General features: G+C 48.0%; 1 protein-coding gene across 1 annotated transcript; it reads left to right on the top strand.

Moving 5' to 3' along the window:
* The first annotated feature begins 10742 nt into the window (after nt 1-10742).
* On the top strand, nt 10743-14732 carry Cxcr4 (C-X-C motif chemokine receptor 4). Its single transcript, XM_021198298.2, has 2 exons — nt 10743-10864; nt 13065-14732. The coding sequence occupies exons 1-2, from the start codon at nt 10844-10846 to the stop codon at nt 14121-14123; spliced, it is 1080 nt and encodes a 359-aa protein (XP_021053957.1). The 5' UTR covers nt 10743-10843; the 3' UTR covers nt 14124-14732.
* Nucleotides 14733-14882: the final 150 nt, after the last annotated feature.

Genomic DNA, 14882 nt, shown 5'->3' with positions numbered 1-14882 from the left:
TTCACTTCCTTAGTTAGAGTCACACCTAGGTATTTTATATTATTTGTGACTATTGTGAAGGGTGTTGTTTCCCTAATTTCTTTCTCATCCCGTCTGTCCTTCAAGACTTGCCTTTCGACAGCAAGCACCCACATAAGAGCCAGACACAGTAGAATGCATGGGTAACTCTGTGCCCAAACACAGAGGCAGGAAACAGGTTCCCAGCTGGCCAGCCAGCCAGTCTAGTTACAACAGCTGGCTCCAAGTGTGTGGCATCAAACACACACATCTCACACACACACACACACACACACACACACACAGACCTGCTTGAAAGAGAGAGGAGCCCACCACCAGTCAGAAATGCTTGTTTTTTTGCTGTCACATTGACGTCCATGAAAATCCTGGGAGATGACCCAGGAATGGGGAGATTAGAAGACCCACCCATAGCCTCTGGTGGGTCAAGAAATAACAGCTATGTTCACACAGTACCCCCAGTACACTCCACCCAACAACAGAGAACAGGGAGGGCGACCTGGTTAAACCCACTTCCCTCACTCTGAGGAGAAGAAGCGAGGCAGCTCGCTTAGAACAAAGTGGGACAACAGAGTTGTTGGGGGGCGGAAGAGCTCAGACTTCATTGGCCTCTTTTGGAAAAAGAAAAAGGTGTGTGGGGGAGGGGGGAAAGACAGTGTGTCTGGTGACCAATGCTGTACCAGAGAATGACCTTGAACTTCCGATCCTCCTTGGTCCACTTCCTGAGTGCTCAGCTTACCATTACACCCAGTTGACACATTGCTGGGGCTCATACCCAGAGTTTAGTGCAAGCTAGACAAACACTTGATCAACTGAACGTCCCCCTAGCACATGCTCACAAAGTTCTCTTGACTGCTGCGGGATACATAAATGGCAGACCCACCTTCTATAGATTTGTGCTTTCAAGAAAGACACGGAGGCCATCTGGGACCTGTCAGAAAGGAGGGTTCAACGGAATGATTGTGTTTAACATAGAAGGCTGGGGAAGGTCTTAGACTACCAGGCTCCAGGGAGCTCTGGTCACAGTCAGGGGCGGTCTACAGAGGACTCTCAACCCCAGCACCCTGGAGAGAAGCCTATACAGTGACTAGGCCTGAGTGGGGGAGGGGGAGCAACTGGGACTCACTCAGAACCAGAGGCTAGGAGTTTAGCTCTGTGGCAGAGTACTTGCTAGCATTCATGAAGTCCTAAGGTCCTGAGTTTGATACCTAATACTATGAAAAGGAAGGAAGGAGGGAGGGAAGGAAGGAAGAAAGAGGGGAGAAAAAAAAGAAAGGACAAAAAGAAGGGAAAAAGGAAGAAGGGAAGTGAGGGAGGGAGAGAGAAAGAGGGAGAGGGAGGGAGGGAGAGAGAGGGAGAGGGAGGGAGGGAGAGAGGGGAAGAGAGGAAGAGGGAGGGAGAGAAAGAGAGGGAGAGAGCAAGACAGGGAGAGAGGGAGGGAGAGAGGGAGGGAAGGAGGGAGGGAGGGGAAAACACTGAAGGATGGAAAGGGTGAAGGCAGGCAGGCAGGAAGAGATAAAGAGGAAGGAAAAGAGGAAATCATTAAAAAGGAAAGCACAGACACTTGAGAACTTGGGGTTCTCAAGCAGTTGGTCCCTGGGAGGGGACACTGTGGGCATGTATGAGTGCACACATGTGAGGAAAGTCACAAGAGGGCTTTGGTAGGAGGGTGCGGGTGCGGAGGTCGCTTTTACATCTTGGCAAGATGCCAAACTGTGACAAAAACTTTCCTACACCCTATATGGTTGAAAGGCAACAGGGGAAAGAAAAAAAAACAACTTAGAAGCAAGCAGCTGTGAGAAGCCTAACCCTGAAGTCAAAGTTTACCTGGCAAAGAAAAACCGAAGACTGACTCCGCGCCGAGGTGCCCTCCCATTTACCACAAGAGATAAAAATCAGGATCTGTGCATGTGAGCGGAGACCTGAGGGGGAAGGGTTAATCCCAAGTGTCCAGTGCATAAAAAAAAAAAAAAAAAAAAAAAAAAAGGTCTCCATGAAGGTCACTCTGCCTGCTCTGACTCCAAACAAGTCAGGAGCCATCCACATGGAAGCTGCTTTTGTGTTTATGCATGTGTACATGTGTGTACATGTATGTGCACATGATTGAGTATCTGGATGCCAGAGGTCAAACTCTGGTCTCATTCCTCAGATGACTTCTACCTTGTATTTTTGAGGCAGTGGCCTCTTGTTGGCCTAGAGCTGGCTGACTTGGCTGTCTGACAAGGCCCAGATATCTGTCCATCGGGATTCCAAGTGTACCAGTTTTTGTTTTAAGTCTCTTCTGGGGATTGAACTCAGATCCTTGTGTTTGTACAGCAAACATTTTTCTGACTCGGCCATCTCACCATCCCAGTGCTTTCCAGACTATCAAGAGGCAACGAATGCAGCCAGACTCAGAACCCTCAAGGCCCTCCTTCTCTCAGGGCTGCCCCAGCCTTGCTCTCAAAGGCAGTCTATGCCAATGAGCACACATAGCCAAAGCAGGCTCGAAATAACTCCAAGCACGTGCCACTCCCACAGGCAAAATACAGGAATAAATGACTAGGGAAAGCAAAAGGAGAGAACCCCAAACACTTCCCCTTGTTAATTTCAAATGGCCCTATAGACGTTGTCAGTTCCTTCATTTAGAAAGAAACCGTTCCAACATAGAGTCATAGCTGATTTACAGTGTCCCAGGAAAAGCCCTGTGCATTTTGCCCCAGTGAAGGGACTGTGCAGATCAAATTCAAGGCCCCATACCAGCTAGACAAGTACCCACCCCTAAACCCCAACCCAAGGCCACCTCGAGCTTTTGGCTAGAGGATTTGCATGGCAGCTGGTGGCTAAATGATAAAGTAATATTTTCTCCAAGCAGTAATCAGTGCCTGCTAGAGAGAAATTCATTTGACAGGCATTTTCCTTTATTACTTAAAACAAACAAACAAAAAAACAAAATCTCTTGTAGCCCCAACTGACCTTAAACTCACTAAGGAACAGAGGCTGACCTTGAACTTCTGATCCCCCTGCCTTCACCTCCGGAGGCCTGGGATTACAGGTATGTACTTCCATGACCAGTTTATGGAAAGACTGGAGTCAAACCCAGGACTTCATATCTGGGGGCAAGCACTCTGCCAACTGAACCCCACTCCCAGGCCTCCCTCCTCAACATTGTAAGCATTCACTTTAACCTGGTTCTGCCTATTAAGCCAAGCAAAGACAGGGTTAATTTTTTTCATTAGGAGCCTGTTTTCGGCATTGCTCCTTCTACACATTTTCTCTAGAAGATATCTGCAAGTCTCCCGAGGCCTTAAAAAGCCTAGCACTAAATCTTTTTAGTCACTTAATCCCCAAAATGTCCCTCTTTGGAGATAATTTCCTTTATGAAAGGAAACCTTAACCTGACCCTAGTCTCCAGTCAAACTTGCTAATGAAAGGAAGGATCCTTCCTTTGTGCTCCGCGTTTCTGGGAGAAATGTCTTGGAAAGGGGAGCATTCTGTCTGGTCCTAGGGACGATACTGGTTGCCAGTGGCGTTGTCTTTGTCTCCCGGTTACTTCGGGAGTCAAGGATAGCTGAGTTAGACCTAGTGGATGGAAAATGGGAGAAACAGGTGCCAAACAGAGAAGAGGAGCTATCAAGTGATGATTTGGGTCTGCCCAACAGAGGACAGGATCCCCTTCTGCAGTGATGGGCAGCCCATGCCTAGGCAGACATGCCCAGAGACAGAACCGTCCACACAATGCGAGGGACAAAGCTCCTTCTCATATGAAGATGGCTCTGGAGACACCTTCCAACCCTCTGTCCGAGACTTCATAACGACAGGGGGCTTTCAAGGCGTGGATGGAAAAGGCTATTACTTTTCCTTCATCGGGCCTGCCTCTCTTTTGCCGTGAAATTAAAAGTGAGACCATGCCATATGTTATTTAAAGCTCCATTTCCCTTTACCTCACGTATGTGGGCAATGGTGGAAAAAAGTCATTTGCTTGGTTAATTACAGCTCTTCGCAGGCAAGGAAGAGAGAGAGAGAGAGAGAGAGAGAGAGAGAGAGTACATGCTGGGGAAGGATGTAAATGTAAAGATATATTAAAATAAGTCATATTTATTGAGTACTTACTTTGTGCCCTATATGATACTGAAGATTTTACATGTATGCCATATTTACTCTTCCCAATAACCCAAGAAGCAAATGCTAATGTTACATGAATATTATGACAAAGAAAATAGAGTTAGTCATATATATTCTTGAGATCTAAACTGGAAAACCATGTCTGGTGAATCAGTTCTCAAAACCAAGTAAGTCCTGGGGCAGGGGATGTCCCTTATAGTGTGCTTGCTCAACGCACAAGGCCTTGCTTGAGTTCCTTCTTCAGCACCACAAACACTGGTATGGCTTGCCCATCGTTCCAACGCTCTAGATGATTAAAAGTTCAAGGTCATCTTTGTCCTCCGTGTATTCACAGAGTCTGAGACTAACCTAGGAGACATGAGAATCCCTAGCTCAGAAAAAAAAAAAAATTTTTTTTTATAAAGAAGCCTAGATCCATCATGTTGGCTGCTTTCTATCGGGGTGTAAATCTTGCCACAGTGGCGGTTTCAGGTGAGTGACCACTGCAATGTGTCCAATTTTGGAGTCATAGGAGCCCAGGAGCTGTGCAGGGTTGGAACATTAGCTCTTCACTGGGCTAACCCCAGCACTCCCTATTGTTAACCACACAGCCACACTGCCTGGTCTACTACAGTCCTTTCTCTGTGGCTCCTGTTTAAAGTGAAGGAGCAAGAATGCCCCGTGTGTGAACATGACCACCCCTTCAAGGCAGCCGAGAAGACAGGGAGCCCAAAGTTGGGAAAAGGGCCAAAGAATCTGAGTCCCGGAGAATTTGGGGATTCTCTTCAGAATCCCAAGATTTAGCTGTTCAGGAACCAAAATGAAGAATCAACTCAAAATTCCCAAATGAATAATTTTAGTCTCAAGAGAGACAGGGAAATTATGCAGCAGAGGCCTCCCTGCAAAGAGTCTAAAGCCAACATTTTTCATCTTACTGGAATATGTGGGTGTGTTCCAACAACCCTCGGTTCTCTTGCCTCTAGGCAACACCTCAGTTGATATGAAGGTTGAGAGATCTTTGATTTGAGCCAACTGCTCAGTTGCTTTATTTCATTGTCTTTTGTTCTTGCAGCCTTTAATCAGAAAGCAGGGAGTGGGGCTTTGTTTTGTTTTCCCGCCTGGGGATCAGGATCAGTGCATTAGGCATGTTGACAAACACTTACCACTGAAATATACCATTTCATTGGGCCCTGAAATAATATTTGTTTCAGTTGAAAGACTTCATATTTCCACAGATCAGAGGCTTTAATTGTAAAATGACCCAGAAGGGCCGAAAGACGGATCAGTCTGTAAAGAACTTTCCACTAAAACACCTGGATGTGGTGCTGCCCACTTGGAATCTCAACACAAAGGACACTGAGCTGGGTCGATCTGGGGCTGGCCAGTACAGCCCAGGCCAATGAGAGGCCCTGTCTTAAAATAAGGTGTATGGCTCTTAAGAAATGTCACAGGAGGCTGGCTTCTGGCCTTCACATGCACCTATGTGCACCCACATGAACACATACACACACACACACACACACACACACACACACACACACTTCCCACCCAATCTTCCTAATGATAGATTGCTCTTGATAGACTCAAAGCCCATCTGTGGGGTGATCACATGGCCTGTTTCTAGGAGCCCTGCAGCTATGCCAGAGGTTGCTGGGTTCTCTTTAGAAATCCACTGTCCACAGGGCTCTAGGCACTTCCTCTTGTTCCACAGCTGCCCCGGGAACGCGGGCAATAAATTACAGGGTTAAGGAAAAGGAAGACAAGTCTTTTCCATGGAGAGCAGAATCCGCTCCCTCGATTATTTCCGAAAGTCCTGCCCTTCTTCCCACTTTGTCACCTCACTTTTGAGTCTTGTTTGTCCCCAGGGCCTTACATCCACAAAGCTGCACAGCAACCACCATGTGAGCCCAAGAAACTTGCAGAACAATTCTTCCTTCTGGCCCTAGGGTTAGTGTCAAGTAATGATTATTGCATTGCTAATTGAGTGGCCTTTTGTTCAGTCAATTTACCAGGGTTACTCTAAACCATCTCTGTTTCTTCGCCTGTCTAGCCGATTTTCTTTAGATAGGAGATCTTGTCCTGCTACAAAACTTTGGTGAAAATCTGCTCATAATCCCATTTTATTGGGGGTGGAGGGAGACTTTTCAGAAATCCAGGTTAAACTTAAAGTAAAAGTGCTTCTCAGAGCTGGTAATGATGTTCCTAAGCTGGCAGAGGACTGCAAGGTGGAAGGCAGGCTGCCATTTATATCCAGAATCATTTTCACCTGTTAAGTGTTTAAGGCAGAGAAGCTCAGATACAGGATCCCAGGGATGGAGGTGGGGTAGGGGGATGGAAGTGGGTGGGGGCAGGGAGCACAATTTTCCCTACTTGACATTTGATAGCCCTGTCTTTGCAATTCAACCCCCTGCCAGGACTACTCACCCCTTGGAAAGCAGTCTGCTTCTCTCTCTCTCTCTCTCTCTCTCTCTCTCTCTCTCTCTCTCTCTCTCTCTCTCTCCTCTCTCTATCATTTGGGAAAAACATTAACTCCATCTTTTTATTACACCCTACAATCATTAAAAAAAAAAAGTCTGTGGGTTTTTGTTTTTGTTTTTGTCTTTTTTTTTTTTCCTTACAAAAACAAAGCCAAAGGACTCCGGAGAAGGATCTTAGGTGGAAGAATACTTGCCTCGCATCCATGAAACCCTGGATTCCATCCCCATTGCTACAAACAAGGACAAGAAAACCCTTTCTATTCTTTCTCCTTCGTGAGGGTGCATGTGTGTGTGCATATCTGAGCACGTCAGGGGTTGAAGAGGAAATTGGTATGTGTGCTGATGGACTGTCTACTTTGGTTTTAGGGATAGTCTCTCCTTGGCCTCACCAGGAGTTGCCTGTCTCCATCTCTCCAGTGGTGGCATTGCAGGTATCACCTCACGTGGCTGCTGGCTGGCTGGCTGGCTTGCTTTCCTTCCTTCCTTCTTTCTTCTTTTCCTTTTTCTTTCTTTCTTTCTTTTAGCATAGATTCTGGGAGACTGAGTTCTACAAAGCAAGCACTAACAAGTCATCTCTGGACCCTTCATATTCAGAAGGTCTTTGATGCCGATGCCTCCTGCCACGTATCATCGTATCATCGAGATAAAGGATCATGTGCATAAGCTTTCTCCCTGACTAACTTGGAGCCTGTTTTGGACAGAGCAGAGCTTTCTATCACATACCCAGGGACAGGCAAATCAACCAGCTGCAGGGCAAGCAACAGGAGGTGGCAGGGATGCTTGCCCCTGTGCCACTGGCTTTGGAAGCATCCCCCACAAACTGCGGCCAAAGCTAGTTATTCCCTGGGCTAAAGCCATCCTGAGAACTTGGGGACACTGCCAAAGCCCTGACAGCTCCTGAGCCTGGCCTTTGTTGCCAGAGTCCCAGGGGGGAGCTGTTAATTCTTTAAATGAAGGTTCAGTAAACAACCAAGGAGCTTGGTTCGCTCAGAGGTGGGCTAGATTGGAAAACTGCTATCTGCGAGTTGTCTTGGAGGAGCTTGGACTGTTTAGAGGGGAGGAGTAAGACACGGCGGCTTTTAAAAAGTCGAATCACAAGAGATGTCACTCAAAGCAGTATGTAAGTAAATGTGGAGGAGGAAGCACTCAGAGGATACATTGCAAGGATCAGAAAAAGACAGTCATGGTAATAGAGTGGAGAGAGCCTGGGCTCTGGAGCCAGGCAGACTAGGTGGGTACAGATCTTAAGTGAATACAAGGAGGGGAGCTAGCTCCTCCTGCTCAGCAAACTTCAGCTTCCTTACCCTGGAAAACAGACCTGCCTGGTGGAGGAGCTTACCCCAGGTTGGGTGCATGGAACAAGCTTTCGGGAGATGTTTGCAATGTTTTTCTGATGTACATCACAAAGCTGGGGCTGCAACTAAGTAGGCAGGCCACCCGTCTCTTGTGTACACAGCCCCGAGTTCAATCCTTAGCACCACATAAACTGGGCATGGTGTTGGAGACAGGAGCACCAGAGATTCAAAGATGAACTCAGCTCCATGGAGTAAAGCAAGAGCTTCCAGCAAGCTGGGCAAGCACTCTTACCAATGGAGCTATGCTACTAGTCCTCTGGGACACATCCAGGCACGGCTGAGATCACAGACTAACAGAGTTTTCATTCCCACCCTGTGCAGGTTCTTTCATAAATATTTCCCAGTACTAATAATAACGCTTCACAAACACAACATCCATATTCATTTCATTCGCAGATGTACTAAATCATCTCAACTAGCCTGCTCATGGTGGACACTTAGGGCTACTCAGCTATTACTAACTGCTCTGTTAACACTATTGTTAGCAGCATCCTCGTGAAGAGCTTTGTAGCATAACTGCAGTTTCCTGGGGCTACATCATGAAAGGTGGAATTACTAATCTCTCAAAAGGTTCTGGCTGCATACAAAATACTTTTCACTGAAGCTGCTCAAACACCACACACACACACACACACACACACACACACACACTCCTGATACTGACAAGCAAGAGACAGCTGGTCTTTTCCAATCCAGAAGCCAAATATTATCTTTGAAAGGGGGGAAAAATCCCTCTCTTTTTTTCTCTAATTCTATAGTCACCAAATAACATGTCATTGTTGTTTTATCTGCTTTCCTCCAGCAAATGCACTTCACAGGAGCTAGAGAGGCCTGCACCGAAGCTTTCTTTTGTCCGCCAATAATCAACAAATATTAATTATGCAAATCATCTTACTCCGATTGTACTCACTGTCGTTCAGGGACAGGTTCGGAAGATTCCCCTTCTCCCATTTTAGCCTTTGGGAATGCAAGGAGGTTGGAGGCTAGACACAGCTCACTGTCCTGCTGCTCCTGATCCTGAACACCAGCGCTCTCTTAATGGGACTGACATTCCTGTCCAAGGGCTCTTCTGTCTGTCCTAACTAGTTTATGGAAATATGAGCCTACGTTTTAGTAATGATTGGATATAATTAAAAGTGCTTGTGGAAGTTCTTGGCTTTTAACTTGGCAGTTTTTGACGGTCGCACTTCCTGATTTCATCCTTAGCTTTTCTGGATCAGGTAAGTGCAGGGCAGAAGAGGGACTTTGATGGCAAATTTTGAGGGAAAGTGCCCGGGCCATACAGGAAGATGGAGAGAAAGAGTTCCCAGGCTGTAAACCAGCTCCCCAGCACTTCCAACGGAAAGCCTTCGTTAGCTAAAGAAGGAGGCGCAAATGATAGATAGACTGCTTGCCTAGCCTACACAAAGCTCTGATTTAAGCCCGGTCAGCACGAAAATTGGGCGTGGTGGCACACAACTGTAATCCCAGCACTAGACAGGTGACAAACGGGACGATCAGAAGTCCACGGTCATTCTTAACTACTACCGAGCCTGAATCTAGTCTGTACTACATAAAACTTCCTCAAACCAAAAAAAAAAAAAAAGAACGGGAGAAGTGGGGCGGGGATGGAGTTCAGGACGCAGTCTGGGCCTGCCTATCCTTTGGTCCATTCCAGGAGGGGGTGGGGGCGTTAGCTGGGTTGCATAGCAACCCAGCCTCCTGCTGCCGGATGTCTCTTCACCACCCACAGTGGCCCCCCGCATTGGATCTCGCGGTCACTGGCTGGAGGTCTGGTTGGTTCTGACCCCACCCTTTTCTCCCTCCCCGCCCAGCCCAGGCTCGGCGCCGGTCGGATCCCGCGTGAGTCTGGGAAGCAGTCTGGGCGCCCACTGCAACCTTAGCCTGTCTGAGACTCCCTAGCCATCCACGCCCCCAACCCGGCCTAACTAGCTCTTCACTAAGGCTTCCCATCTTAGTGTTCTGCGTGGGCGACGCGAGATAGGCGTGAAGCGAAAGCTCTGGGCTCAGGCCAGGCTTGCAGTCCCAGGCTGCTCCATTTGGTCTCTTGGAACTGGTGGAGCGCCGACTGATTGCGCATGGATCGCGGCTAGCTTCCCAGCTGGGACTCTGTAATAATCTGTTAACTAGATGCATCCCTCTATATGCTTATGAAATGAAAATGAACCAGTGTTTCTGTGCAGATTTCTTAGGATGTGATTACACAAAGTCCTCGCCGCTCAATTCTTCTTTATAATAAAGCACATTTCAATCATTTTACACACACACACACACAAATTTCTTCACGAAATGGTTACCACTATTGTGACTTTCTTCCTGGGAGTATATCTACTTCTGGATGGCAAGTGCTTTCTGCCATGCCTGACTCTAATGCCATTATTATGAATATATAGTAACACACACTTGCTTGGAAGAGATTTGGTAGTAATCACTCCTGATAGCTCAGAGTATAGAACCCTGGCGGAGGTTCCAACATTGCCGCCTACTGGTTAGGCAGGCTCCAAGTCACACACCCCCGTCCCCAGTCTTGTCTCAAGTTCTGCACCCGAAAACTCCAGGTCTAGAATTCTATCCACGTGGGTAAGGATGGATGCGCGACCCGCAGAAACACCCTGGTTGGCATCCTGTTTTCCCCAACTTAGAGAACATCATCCGGCCAGGCACTGGACCCATAATGATTAACAACACAGCAGCGGCTCTCGGACTTCTGTTTGCCCGCGCCCTGTGCCCCGCCCCCGCCAGTCTCCTCCCGCCCCGTCTGAGCTGCGCATGCGCCGCCCCGGGAGCGTGTTTTTATAAAAGTCCGGTTCGGGCCAGAAACTTCAATTTTGTTGCGTGGTGCAGCAGGTAGCAGTGACCCTCTGAGGCGTTTGGTGCTCCGGTAGCCACCAAGGCTGGAGAGCGAGAGTTGCCATGGACCCGATCAGCGTGAGTGTAAGTCCACTTGCATCCTACTTTGTAGTAAACGTGCAAACGTGTGAACTTAGAGCTCAGCCCCTTTAGGAGCGGGTTGAAGCAACTAGAACCTTGAGGGGTGTCAGGGTCACAAAGAGGAGCGGGAACTAATTTTTTTATGTGTGTGAGCATGGCTATATGGGGAGGAAGATAGGAATATTTTTGTCAGTAAGTAGAGGGGTACGGGTTCAGATGGAGCTTTCCTGAGGTTGCTCTTGTCTCCCTCCCTCTTGAGTCCCGCGGCGCGCGCCGACTTGCACGACGTTTGCAAACGTCCCAGTTTTTTGAACAAGGGAGAAGGGCTTGCCTTCTGTCCTAAGACTCAGACCATCGTCTGGTCCTCCTGAAAACAGGAGTTTTCTTTGAGTTTTTTTACTTTTAGAGACTTTAGTCGGCACGCGTAGGCACTACATTTTGATCTTCGAACCGAAGCGTCTTGGAGCGGTTCTTGGAGTTAGGAGGTGCGGTTCTGAAATTCCATAGTGCAGACAGAGGAGCGCCCGTCTTCGGCGGGAAAAGTGAGCTAGCCTGCCGCGTCGCTTGTCTAGGGGGACACAAACTGCGGTAGCCTCTGAGTGGTTACGGAACGTGGCCGCTTTGGGATGGAGTAGCAGCGCATTGCGGGCATCCGACCCGCCGCCTTCCCGCAGTGGCAAACGAACTTCCCGAGGTCGGGGTTGCCTTTAGGATCGTTCCTGAGAAAGGGTCATAAGTTTGTACCATGAAGCTGCTGGCCAGGAGTTGTGCCGGGCTTGGCGGCGGTTGGGGACAGGAGGGCATGTTGGGACCGCACCTGGGTTGTGCCGGGTCGCCGCAGGGATGAACAGGTGCAAGCTTGGAGACTGTTTGACTGAGCCCCAGTGTTTAACCGTCGGTGGTTTCCTGAGCCTTTTGAAACCCCCTCGCTTAGGGAGGGTTTTGTTGTTTGGTGATTTTTTTTTTTTTTTTTCCGTTTCCTCCGGCGGCGCGTAATTCAAAGGCGCTCACGCTGGAGCCGCCCAATCTGTCGCTCGCACCCGGAGGGACGATCCTGGCGCACAGCCAGGAGGAACCCCTAGAACCGCTGCGGGTTGGTCGTAGGCCTGGGTGTGGTGGGCAACGGTGCCAGCCCCTAGGTGGGTGACTCGGACTTCGGGGTGCGCATGGTCTGGACCCCTCCGGCTGCCTACCTCGGACTCCAGTAACTAGCTGGGTCCCACTGCTGGATGGGAAGCGACCGGAAAAGTGAGGAAGTGAAACTTGGGGTGAAAACCACCGGGTGCAGACCCCGTGACTTTCCCCACCCAGGACAGTGTGACTCTAACATCCCAGATCCACCCAGTGATAAACATGGGGTTGGCAAGAGAGACCCACCTTCCAGAGAAGCACGGCATGGGAAGAAGTAGGGGAGTGCTATGTCCTCCTTTCAAACACTCTGCTGACCCTAAACCCCCCAAAGCCCTATCGCATTATCCCGCTTTCTTAAACGCATGACTCGAAATGTAATAGTTTGTGTTAGACAGACGTGAGAAAAACAAGGTTTTGCGCCTAAAAAGCTAAGAGTCTTTGGGGGACCCCCACCGTCAAGCTCCGTTTTTGTTTTTTGTTTTTGTTTTTTTTCTTTCTTTCCTCCTTTGGCTAATCCTCATACAGAAATCCCATCTCCTTCAACACAGACTTTATCCCCACTCCGCTGGATCCCACCGCACGCGGCTTTGAGAGTTGACTTCTTTGTTTGAATGGAGGATTTGTTTGGTTGGTTGGTTGATTGGTTGTGGATTTTGGGGGTTTGGGTTTTTGTTTATTTGTTTGTTTGTTTGTGGTTGGGGGGACTTTACTTTTTTCCTCCTTTAGTTTTTTTTTTTTTTTTTCTTTCCTCTCGTGGGCGGGGCAGGAGAGCTATTCAAGAGGAGGCTGTGAAGTCCTTAGGCTCTCAGCGTCCTTTTGTTCTAAGCAAAGACTCACCTAATTGGTTCCACTAAAGAGGGCAATATAACAAGTGACTGGTGGAAGATGGAGAACACCATTGGTTGCAGGATTCTGTGTTCTCTCTGGACCTTAGCCAGCCCTTTGGAGTTTCCTGGACAAGGTTGGGTTAAAACCTGCAATCAATACTAGCTTTTTAGGCAACAGACACACTTAAAACTTGGGAAGGCTTGCTGACCTTGAAGTGACGTTTCTGTCCCTGTTTCCTTTGCAGATATACACTTCCGATAACTACTCCGAAGAAGTGGGGTCTGGAGACTATGACTCCAACAAGGAACCCTGCTTCCGGGATGAGAACGTCCATTTCAATAGAATCTTCCTGCCCACCATCTACTTCATCATCTTCTTGACTGGCATAGTGGGCAATGGATTGGTGATCCTGGTCATGGGTTACCAGAAGAAGCTAAGGAGCATGACGGACAAGTACCGGCTGCACCTGTCAGTGGCTGACCTCCTCTTTGTCATCACGCTCCCCTTCTGGGCAGTTGATGCCATGGCTGACTGGTACTTTGGGAAATTTTTATGTAAGGCTGTCCATATCATTTACACTGTCAACCTCTACAGCAGCGTCCTCATCCTGGCCTTCATCAGCCTGGACCGGTACCTCGCCATCGTCCACGCCACCAACAGTCAGAGGCCGAGGAAGCTGCTGGCTGAAAAGGCAGTCTATGTGGGTGTCTGGATCCCAGCCCTCCTCCTGACAATACCTGACTTCATCTTTGCCGACGTCAGCCAGGGGGACATCAGTCAGGGGGACGACAGGTACATCTGTGATCGCCTTTACCCCGACAGCCTGTGGATGGTGGTGTTCCAGTTCCAGCACATCATGGTGGGTCTCATCCTGCCAGGCATCGTCATCCTCTCCTGTTACTGCATCATCATCTCTAAGCTGTCACACTCCAAGGGCCACCAGAAGCGCAAGGCCCTCAAGACAACAGTCATCCTCATCCTGGCTTTTTTTGCCTGCTGGCTACCATATTACGTGGGAATCAGCATTGACTCCTTCATCCTTTTGGGGGTTATCAAGCAAGGATGTGACTTCGAGAGCATCGTGCACAAGTGGATCTCCATCACGGAGGCCCTCGCTTTCTTCCACTGTTGCCTGAACCCGATCCTCTATGCCTTCCTCGGGGCCAAGTTCAAAAGCTCTGCGCAGCATGCACTCAACTCCATGAGCAGAGGCTCCAGCCTCAAGATCCTTTCCAAAGGAAAGCGGGGTGGGCACTCTTCTGTCTCCACAGAGTCAGAATCCTCCAGCTTTCACTCCAGCTAACACCTATGCAAAGACATATATAAAATATATATATATATATATGATAAAGAACTTTCTTATGTTACACATTTTCCAGATATAAAAGACTGACCAGTCTTGTACAGTTTGTTTGTTTGTTTTTTTTTATTGACTGTTGGGAGTTTATGTTCCTCTAGTTTTTGTGAGGTTTGACTTAATTTATATAAATACTGTTTTTTTGTTTGTTTGTTTCATGTGAATGAGCGTCTAGGCAGGACCTGTGGCCAAGTTCTTAGTAGCTGTGTGTCTGTGTGTAGGACTGTAAAACTGTGGAGGAAGAAACTGAACATTCCAGAATGTGTGGTAAATGGCGTAAAGCTAGCCGTGATCCTCAGCTGTTGCTGCATAATCTCTTCGTTCCGAGGAGCACCCCACCCCACCCCCACCCCATTCTTAAATTGTTTGGTTATGCTGTGTGATTTTTTTTTTTTTCCTGTAAAAGATGGCACTTAAAACCAAAACCTGAAATGCTGGTAGAAATGCTGGTTTTGTTTGTTTGTTTTTTCCGGTTTTCAAGAGTGGATTGATTTCAGTACCTACAAATGTACAGTCTTGTATTACATTGTTAATAAAAGTCAATGATAAACTTAACTTGGCGGTGTGCTGTGTCCTGATTTCTGCTGGCTATCAGTAATAACATGTTTGGAAAAGTAGAATAATGCACACATTTACGGCTTCCCAGAGACACTCCTGGGGGTGTCTGTGTGGGCTCACATATATGCACAAACATTATGCCTTTAG

The sequence above is a fragment of the Mus pahari genome, chromosome 5, assembly GCF_900095145.1.
Source record: "Mus pahari chromosome 5, PAHARI_EIJ_v1.1, whole genome shotgun sequence".
Lineage (NCBI taxonomy): Eukaryota > Metazoa > Chordata > Mammalia > Rodentia > Muridae > Mus > Mus pahari.
This window is presented reverse-complemented; position numbering and strand designations above follow the sequence as displayed.